Source organism: Cynoglossus semilaevis, chromosome 8 (assembly GCF_000523025.1).
Source record: "Cynoglossus semilaevis isolate Cse_v1.0 chromosome 8, Cse_v1.0, whole genome shotgun sequence".
NCBI classification, from domain to species: domain Eukaryota; kingdom Metazoa; phylum Chordata; class Actinopteri; order Pleuronectiformes; family Cynoglossidae; genus Cynoglossus; species Cynoglossus semilaevis.
Window position 1 is genome coordinate 9,932,438 of NC_024314.1, and position 10,519 is coordinate 9,942,956.

The following is a 10,519-nucleotide window of genomic DNA, read 5'->3' on the forward strand; positions in this document are numbered from 1 at the left end:
TGTGTATATATATATATGTGTATATATATATGTGTGTATATATGTGTATATATATATATATATGTATATATATATGTATATATAGATCAGCTATATATATATATATATATATATATATATAGATCAGCTATATATATACATAGCTGATCTATGATACACATCTATGCTGTTGACTTCTATGTATGCGTCTTACAGCTACGGCTCGAGGGCGAATGTCAGCGGTATGGCGGTAGTTTAACCTTTTTCGACACAGAGTTCCTGAAAACAAAACAAAGACGGCTTTGGGAGACGTGTACAAGAAAGTGTGCAAAACTTATATCACAGGAGACAAAAGGTGTCAAATCAAGGAGCCTTCATCACCGAATCAATATCCCTCGTACGCCCTGTGGTACTTTTCTGTTTACACTAAATGTGCACAGAGATCCTGATCAACCGGTTGCCTCGACAAATAGTGTTCTTGTGTACTCGTACACAACTGAGAGAATGCGGTTGGCATGGTGTAAACTACTTGGTGGATTTTAACACTGGTGGATTTAACAGCTATAAAATAATGAATTGTATTTCAATTAGAACGCTTGTTTAAATAATACATTTTTATAATTATTTTAAATCCAGCTTCCGCCCACATACCAAAAACATGCTTCATTTGTTTTTAATTTGTTGCTCAGACACTATAAATTGTGGCCCTGCAATGAACTGGCGAACTGTCCAGGGTGTATCCCGCCCTTGTCGGTAGATAACTGGGATTGGCGCCAGTGCCGCCTGCGACCGTGAAAGGGAATAAGCGGTAGATGGTATAGATGACGGATGTATTTTAAGACTCTACATCCATGTCACTGAGATATTTCATAGCCGTAGATCTCTCCTTATTTCATGGCTTTTTTTCCTCCCAAAAGCAAGATGAAAACGGAGTTAACATCACGACTAACCACATTTCCACATTCTTCGAGGCTGTCTAAATCTTATTACAATACACAATATTATCCATTGTACACAGGGACTAGCTTGAATTCTTTGTCTTGCGGTGCAAGGAAACGTATTAACTTATTAAGGAACAAGGAATTTTCTTAATTTTCTTGCTTCACTTTTCCAGGTTGTTGAGATTACGTAACCCCTGGGGTCTTCACTTTTTTTACTACTTTTTCAGATTGTTGAGATTACGTAACCCCTGGGGTCGCTTCTCGTGGAATGGAAGCTGGTCGGACGAATGGACAGAGTGGCCACAACACTTGCGTCATGAGCTAATGGCTCATGGCAGTAGCGAAGGTGTCTTCTGGATGGAATATACTGACTTCATAAAGTAAGAGACCCAACCTGCGTCTAACCATGTGGTCTCAGTGATCGATCATTCAGCTTGTCTTTGTCTTTTTCTATTGTTTGCTTTCCCCATATGGATCTAACGTTTGTGTTGAACCATAGAGCAAATATTTTAATCAGCTTTCAACGAAAGAATGATAAAAGCCTTACGGGACTCTACAAAAAAAAAAAACATTAATATAATTCATCGTCTGCAGTTCATAGTTACACTGTTGACATTGTTTGTTGAGAGTCACTGTTTTAAACAATTGGGTTTTGAGTTAAACTTTGTCCAGAGCCAGGCATTGTTTTAGTTGTTTAACATTTTGCTTTTTTTTTTTATATATATATATTTTGTCCGTGGCATCAGAACAGCAAACAATTGTAGCTAACTGTTGTTTTTGTTTGTATGTTCGTTGGTTTTTTTGTTCACAGTGGTCAAGATAGTTATCATCGCATATGCTACAAATGAGACTATCATGTCATGGCCTGATTGGTCCCTCTGCGAAAGTGACATCAGAAAAGTCGAGAAAGTGGCAGACAGATGTAAAAACCTGTAATTTTCTCTACGCAGTAAATAATAGCAAACGCAAAAAGGAAACAATTGGAACACTGCTTCTCAAATCAATGGATGGAAGCAGGCCGAAAACATATTTTAATGGGACAAGTTTATCATTTATCAGACGCTATTTCATCTTTCAGTATTAAAGTATTTGTTAAAGCCCTTCATCACAAAAAAACAGGATGAAGCATTTGGCCTTAATTCACTACATTTTCTTTGATTTTTGGATTTTGGAACAGGAACTTGTTCCAGATGGTAGGTGATTGGGCACTCTCTATACCCGGGTGTCCACAATTTTGGCTTGGGAGCTACCATTGAAATGACCAGGCTACCTACGTTGAAAAGCTTACTGTACTCTATAAACTGGACCTTAGTTATATACACGTTATATGTTGGGAAACCACTTCCATCTAGCGTTTTTGGCATAATATGATTCAATGATTCTTACAGCATGTGGTCACTGCTACACATGACAGAATTATATTTATATTTTCATTATTTTATTTTAATTGCTCAGGATACACCGGCACTCCCTTTGCGATCTACTGGTAGATCTCAAAAGTAGTATGAACACTTAACTGGGCTAGTCAGCAGCCTATGTCCACTAATTTTATTATTAAGTTTTTTTTCGTGCAGAAAAATGAGGCTTGAAGGAGAAGAAATGTTGAAATGTTTTTATTTTTATTTATTTTTTTTGGCAATTTTGGTAATTCTAATTGAAACATTATTCAAAATAAAAGTTTTTTTTTTCTTATTGTCACTGGACTGGGGACCAGTGGAAGTAGAAAGATAGGCGACCCACCAAGGTAAAATGTTTATGCTGCCATCTAGTGGCATCAATTGGAATTGCAGGTGAATCGTTGAAACGCTTCCTGTTTTTTATTATTATTATTATTTATTGAGTTGAATTTTTTTAAGAGGGTTACTCTTTTTTTAAGAGGGTTTTTTTTAATTAAAAAAAATCAGCCATAATTAATATGGTTGAATTTTTAAGCTGGTTACTTTCGGGTTTTTTTTAATTTAAAAAAAATCAGCCATAATTAATATGTCTTCTCTACTCTATTGCTTTAACTGTCAGATATCAACAAGATAAAGGCTGATGTGATAGCAAAGTTGACTGCTGCCAGTTACCTTATTTATCCTAAAGACAACCCTTTTGTCTCTTCAAACTGTAGGTACTTTGACTCAGTGGACATTTGCAAGATCCACTCCGACTGGCAAGAGGTCCGGTTACAGGGCTGCTTCCCCTGTAAGGCCAGTGGACCAATCACTGTCACTTCCCTGACTGTGTTGGAAAGAACGGCATTGGAGTTTGCTCTGTTCCAGGAGGGAAGCAGGTATATTTTCCTGTCCTGCTATATCTTTTTTTTCTTTCTTGGTCATCCTTAGGATTGATGATTAATAATAACTTTGCCAATTGAGTCAAATGAAAATGTAGCATTTGTTGTGAATCTGTAAAGCCTGCTAGCTCCTTTTCTCCCCCCCACCTCGTAGGTGAAAACCTACCTGGCAATAAAAACGTTTCTGATTCTGGTAGTGATGCTGCTGCCTCAGCAAATTTGGGCAAAGCTGATGGCGCTTGGTCAGAAGCTGTACTTCCTGTCCTGCATCACTAACCTTTGTACTCAATTTTCCCTCCACAGGCGTTCGGACACAGCTGACAGCCACCTGCTGGACTTGTGCATCATGGTGTTTCGAGCCTCTTTTGGAAACAGCAACAAGCTAACACTGGGTCGCCTCTTAGCCCACAGCAAGCGGGCGGTGAAGAAGTTCGTGGGCTGCGATGTCATGCTGGAGCCAGGAGAGTACGCTGTTGTCTGCTGCGCGTTCAACCACTGGCAGATGAACGTTGGATCCACAAGCGGAGCGTCACCAAGTAGGAATTAAGATTCCACATTAGTCCTCAAATGTCCGCAAAATAATCCTACCTTGGCACATCATTTTCTTCCTTTGTAACCTAGTAATAGAACTACTGCCGAAAATCCACACTACGTTAAAAAGAAGAATGCAGTGACAGTGTAGATTTCCTGTGAAAACATGTTAAAGCTTCTTCTTCTTCTTTTCTTCAAAGTCTCCAGCCCCACCAGTGGAGGAGGACAGCGGCCAAACCATGACTTCCCTGGCTATATACTCGCCCTCTATAGCTCTCGACAGGTGATGGTGGAGCAGGTGGAGGCGAGCCCCACCACGCTAGCTGACGCCATCATCCTTCTAACTGAAAACAAAGGGGAACGACATGAGGTAAGGGAAAGAATGGAAATTATTTTTGGAAAATATTTGATTATGAGATTCATTTCTGTTAGATCATAACTGTTATGGTTTGTTTTGTTTTTTTTAACAGGGACGTGAAGGTATGACGTGTTACTACCTGACTCATGGATGGGCTGGGCTCATTGTTGTGGTGGAAAATCGCCACCATAAATACTACCTCCATGTTTCCTGCGACTGCACTGACAGCTTCAATGTGGTGTCCACACGAGGCAGCCTTAAGACCATCGACAGCGTCCCTCCGTTGCATAGGTAAACACTGACAACGGACAACTACTACTCCTCAAGCAAAACTGTTTAACTATCTTGTCTAAGCTTTTTTTTTTTTAAATCCTTGCCGTGTTATAGGAGGTGATATTTCTTAGGTGCCATTCAGTTTCAAAAATCCTGTCTATTCTTCACATATGGATTTACAAAAATATTTAAGCATAATGTATTGAATTGTTATCTTGCAACAAGCCAAATCACTTTCCAGAACACCTCTCTGGCAGCTCCTGATGACAGTGACAGGCCCACTTGGGCGGTCAGATTACGACTTGCTGTTATTGGGTCAGTATGTGCCCCCCAGTACAAAGGAAGCCAATTTCTAAAAGAACAGTAAAAAGCAGAAAAAGGAACCAAAACAACAAGCTAGAATGTGCTCTGTGATCAACAAATTGATTCTATCCATCCTGGTTTACAACATCCCATCCTATATTGATATATATATATTAGAAACAGGCATAGCTCTGATTGGGGCACTGTGGTCAAAAGGGTTTCAATTCTTTGTATATACTGTATAATCAGGCTTTCTGTATATATATTCATACTTTCTGTATATATATATTTAGACTTTCTGTATATACAGTATATTCAGACTTTTTGTATATATATTTATACTTTTTGTATATATATTTGGACTTTCTGTGTATATATTCAGACTTCCTGTATATACAGACTTTTTATATATATATTTGGACTCTCTGTATATATATTCAGACTTTTTGTATATATATATATTTGGACTTTCTGTATATATATTCATACTTTTTGTATATATATTTGGACTTTCTGTGTATATATTCAGACTTCCTGTATATACAGACTTTTTGTATATATATTTGGACTCTCTGTATATATATTCAGACTTTTTGTGTATATATTCAGACTCTTTGTATATATATTCGGACTTTCGGGCTATCATATATATATATATAAATATATATATATATAAATCTTACGACATGCCGTTCAAGAAATTAATCTTTGAAAAAAAAAAAAATATATAGACAACTGCAGTTCCTCAACCATAACTTATGACCTTTAGGAAAACCGCAAAGCTCAACACCCTGGCTCTCGGATCATGAGTCATGTCTTACCCAGCTAACTGTGGCTTTCAGCCAGATTAGAAGACAGTGAAGAGAAATTCCACTGAGAATCTTTACGAGTGTTTGCTACCTAGCTACTGTTACAGGGGGTAAAAATCTCTGGGGCAATTTGATCAAACTATTTGATTTGATCATGATTATGAGGCCTGCAATTATGACTATGAAATAACTGTAAAATAATTGTAAAACTATTACACAAAATTAGTAATAAGTATATTTAAATACATTTAGTTCAGTTTCCTGAATGAAATTCCTTTATACATTTAATTATTTTTTTTAACAAAATTATTAAAGCCAAATCCAACACATACAAGGGATGGCTTGCTCCTCCGATAATCAGGATTGGTATCCGTATAATGTTGGGCAAAATTTCAGAATCAAACATTGTTAAAAAAAAAACAAAAAAAAAACTGATACCTAAGCCAAGCAAAGAGTAGAGCAGAAAGAAAAATATAGTGTTGTGTTAAATTTTTTTTATTAATTCATTATTATTTTATTATTATATTTATATACCTATATTTATTCATGTCATTGTTCTGAAATGTGTTATTATGTTTTGTTGTTATTTTATCGTGCACTTTTTATACTTTCTACTTATTATTATCACACACGTATTTAACCCTTTCATGCATGACGGTCACTACGGTGGACAGCTATTAAAATGTCATTTTCTATGATAAGAATAGGTTTTGATGGCAGTGTTGCATATAAGCCTCTACAGTGGATGCCTGAGAATCACCCAACACTGCCATACAGTGGTCAGCCTTTGCAACTGCAGAATAATTGTGTTAACATTCAAAAAGAAAATGTGGTGTATAAAAACAGAACCAAATCAGTTCTTATTTTTATGTCTAAAAACACTTAGGAACATTTTTTTAACTCAGTATATCATGGGTCATGCATCAAAGGGAGAAATAATCCAAAACAGACAAAGTAAATCTCACTCTGTCTTGACTCTCCGCTCCTTGTCTCCCTATGCAGGCAAGTGCTGGTTGTGCTTTCACAACTCGAAGGAAATGCTGGTTTTTCTATCACACACCGTCTTGCTCACCGCAAAGCAGCACAGGCGTCTTTGGGAGATTGGACACCTACTAAAGCCACCCACAGCCCACAGCTGACCTCTGACATTGATGGCCTGCATCGGCCCCGGCCGCTATGACGACCGATTCTTTTTTTTAATTTTTATTTTTATTTACAAAAGCACTCTAATCTATTGAAGTGTCAAAACCACTGGAAACACCAGGAACAGGGTGTGTTGTCAAGGACACGGAGGAAGAAGAACCTTTGCGTGTCTTTTTTTTTTTTGTTTAACGGGCACATACTGTACATGGTGAGCATGAATGAGTAGCATCTGTGCTTTTTTTTAAAAAAAACCTATTTCCTTAGAAATGCTGACGTCTTTATCCAGCCATTGTGCACTCTGTCCCCTGCCAAGTGGACGTGCCATGTGAAGGATGAAATGAGGGTAGTCGACCACGAGGAGCAACCATTGATGTTCTTGTAGTACAAGACTGTTTTGGCATCTCGAAACCCACCTCATACTTACTAATTGTGGAGGTTTTCTGTAGACACACTGTATGGTGAATATTTTGTCCGGGGCTCAAATGAATTTGCCTGGAGATAAGCCTGCTCAGAAAGAGGTCCATAAAAGCCAAGTCAGACTGCTGTATCTACTGAGCCATTCACTGGCCTGTAACTTAAGAGCCAATCATTTAAAACCATCACAAATTTAACCCCTCTGTCGTATTGTGTGTGGACTTCTAATAAAGTGGGATACATCTCCTTTCTTACCATGTCAGTAAAAGGGCTGTCACTTTTTATGTGAACCATATATCTGTGAGGGGGACAGCTGTTGAGTTGCTCTGAATATGATTGACAACACACAAGTGTTCAAATGTCACACACAAGCATTAACCCTTTCGTGCATGACGGTCACTACAGTGGACAGCTATTAAAATGTCTTTTTCTAAGATAAGAATAGGTTTTGATGGCAGTGTTGCATATAAGCCTCTACAGTGGATTCTCAGGTGTCCACTGTAGTGACCCTCATGCATGAAAGGGTTAACTGTGTTTTAGGTTTTCACACCTGAAATATCAAAATGCCTTCTAATCTGTTGCTTTTATAATAGGGTTGTCCAATATTAACTTTTTGCCGATATTGTCCAAACACCTCATTTCTGTTTCTGATATTAACCGATAATACCGATAATATTTGCAGCAGACTACTTCACATATTTCATTGTGTGAAGTGGTGTACTGTGTCACTTTGACAAAAATGGACTTAACTGAAAGAGGGCGGGGTCAGGAGCAGATAGATGGAGCATTGGTGTGAAAAAAGATAAATGACATGTAAAAGTCATGCATAAAGGCTAAAATGCCTTTATCATTTTCTATGCCATCTAGTGGGGAGATGTGGGTATTTGTACAGTCGGGATTACTGTTTAGCTAAATTAAACCAATGATTTACTTAATTTAGCTGTTCTTGCTCCGGCAGTCTACTCTGGTAAATAATGACAAAACTTCGAAGACTCACAACACGGATTCATATTTTAAGGAAGTAATGTAGGTATGTGGGGAAGTGGTGGTAATATATATTTACAAATGTTCTATCAAATTGTTTATAACGTTTTATCAAATTGAGTGTTGGTGAAAGTGACAGCCCTACCCAACATGGTACTCTTTGAGCCGAACGCAAGTTCCAGATTCCCGATTGTTGTATGTATTTCTTTAAAGCACCTTTCTGACTAAATTGGAAGTGGTTTATTACACTGTTTATGTCGGTTTTGTACCCTCATTTGTGTTTCTGAGATGCAGGAAAAGCCATCTTTGCGTAATTACTGTCTAAGTCAGCACAGTGCTAGCTAGCGCCAAAGCATCTGTCTAGCACCCAAAAAGCTCAGGACCAAAATCACAATATGTACAGTGAATTTTAGTGTACTGTAGCAAGGCCTCAGGCCTGTTTCACGACAAGTAGGTGGTTTCTTTCCAAACTCTTAAAGGAATTTTTTTTTTGTCTTTTTAAATGTGGTTGTGTATTTGCACATAATCAGTACTAAGATTTGAGTGGTAGTCACCATTTACATAAACACGTACTCTTGTGAAAAACCTGATTGGCCACGTAACAATTATTTCAGTTGATCCTTTTTTTTTGGATTGCCATTCTTAAAAAATCTGCCTCCATCTCACCTTGTTTCTCGACTTCTGTATTGTTACATAGACTGTTCGGTCTTCTCTAAGGTTTTCTTCTCATTCTCCTGTCTTTGCAGCTCCAAATCTATCATCCTTACCTTTTTGGTTCTTACATACTCTTATCTTGGCTGTCCTTGTCACTTAAAAATAAAAACTAAACATCTTCAACTCTGCCACCTCGAGTTTAACCTCCTGTCATTTAGGAATTCGGCCGTCGAAAACCATACATCGCAGCAGGTCACCACACGTCACCTCTGACATGCTGTAGGTCTCTGTACTATCTATTGTTTTGGAGGGTTGGTCCAAGGTATTAAGCCAATCTATGTTTGCTTTCTTTGTCCTTAAAGCTTTGGCTTTTCCAACTGTCTGTGCATACATGTATGTATATATGTACTGTATGAATGTATTTACGTGTGTATATATAATGTACGTATACCGTATGTAAAATACATATATTTTATGTATGTATATATGTATTTTTCATATATACATGTTTATACATATATTAACATATATATTTATTTGTACATATGTATATATATATATATACATATATATATGCATATATGACATATGTAGACATATACTGTATGTATTTATGTCTAGAGTATATATACATATATATTTGTATATACAGTATAAGTATATACATGTGTATTTATATGTATAGATGCTGTAGGTATATACATGTTTCTACATATATTTTAACATAAATTTATGTTAAAATATATGCATATTTATGTATGCATATATGACATATGCAAACATATGAATGTATGTATAGAGTATATATATATGTTTGTATACCTCAGTATATACATGTGTATATATGTATATATACAAGTGTGTGTTTATATGTACTTAAATTTATATATATATACATATATATATACATATATATATGTATATATACATATATATGTATATATATATATATATGTACATATATATGTACATATGTTATTTGTGTGTGCACTAGTAGTAGTAGTTCATGCTTCCTGTAAAGTTACCCTTACAGTACTCCTGGTACTGTCTGTCTGTCCATCTGACCGCATACCTGCTCTCCATCTTGCTCTCTTTCCACATACAGTACGTGTCTTCCACCACCCCTGCATACTTCTTGACCACTGCTGAATTCTTGGTTCAGTTAGCAACGGAAGAACGACAGCTCCTATAGCTGCCACATTCTGAGATAAGGGTAGGTGTCCACAGTAATGAGGTGCTTTTCACCACAAGAGTGTGTACTGAGCCATATTGTAATTCAATACTTCGTCACATGCTCTGATAACTACTACACACTTGGCAAATCTGTTTAAAACATTTTGATAGTCTCAGTTTGTTGATCTGACTTAATGTTCACACCCATGCGTGCTGCCCCTTCTCATCTTGTTTATATTTCAGTATTCTTTTTATTTCATGTTTATAGGTACAAGCGGCCCCCCTCGCGATTGGAGCTGATCCTTGTTTGAAATGGAATGTGGCTCAGCTGCTCTGCTAGCCAGTTAGCCTACCCCAGGGTCGCAATAAAAACGTGTACTCATTTTGTTTCTATTATAGCGATCAATACTCTAATTACCTTATTGGTGTTGTTTATAAAAAAACACCTCCATCTTTAATATCTTGCAGATACTAATTTTACAATTTTTTTTTTATTATTAGTCTGACTTTACCTCAGCGATTTAGTAACGCACTAAACTGGAGGCACCGCAGACTTATTCCTCATTGTCTCAATTACAGGGAACGCATCGTATGCGAGATGGCCAGACTGCATATGGTGAGTATTTCCCCGCCTGTTTGTTTGTTTGTTCTGCCCTTCTCTTCTCTCATCAGTAACAGT

At 37.0% G+C, this 10,519-nt stretch overlaps 2 protein-coding genes across 4 annotated transcripts in view; both read left to right on the forward strand.

Moving 5' to 3' along the window:
* Positions 1-8,855, forward strand: part of capn15 (calpain 15) — a 26,564-nt gene extending 17,709 nt beyond the window's left edge. For both annotated transcript variants that reach the window (XM_008314624.3, XM_008314623.3), the window contains exons 7-12: positions 1,148-1,300; positions 3,034-3,195; positions 3,502-3,734; positions 3,930-4,099; positions 4,200-4,378; positions 6,475-8,855. In XM_008314624.3, the coding sequence (XP_008312846.1) occupies positions 1,148-1,300; positions 3,034-3,195; positions 3,502-3,734; positions 3,930-4,099; positions 4,200-4,378; positions 6,475-6,652 (1,075 nt within the window). In that variant the 3' untranslated portion in view covers positions 6,653-8,855. The remainder of the gene's footprint in view (positions 1-1,147; positions 1,301-3,033; positions 3,196-3,501; positions 3,735-3,929; positions 4,100-4,199; positions 4,379-6,474) is intronic.
* Positions 8,856-9,723: 868 nt separating this feature from the next.
* LOC103381990 (putative protein MSS51 homolog, mitochondrial) overlaps positions 9,724-10,519 on the forward strand; it is a 13,477-nt gene continuing 12,681 nt past the window's right edge. Inside the window, exons 1-2 of one of the 2 annotated variants that reach the window (XM_025058045.1) lie at positions 9,724-9,880; positions 10,109-10,456. The gene's annotated coding sequence lies outside the window, so the exon portion shown is untranslated. Of the gene's footprint in view, positions 10,457-10,519 lie in introns of both variants that reach the window. The other variant, XM_008314625.2, reaches the window with a different exon arrangement.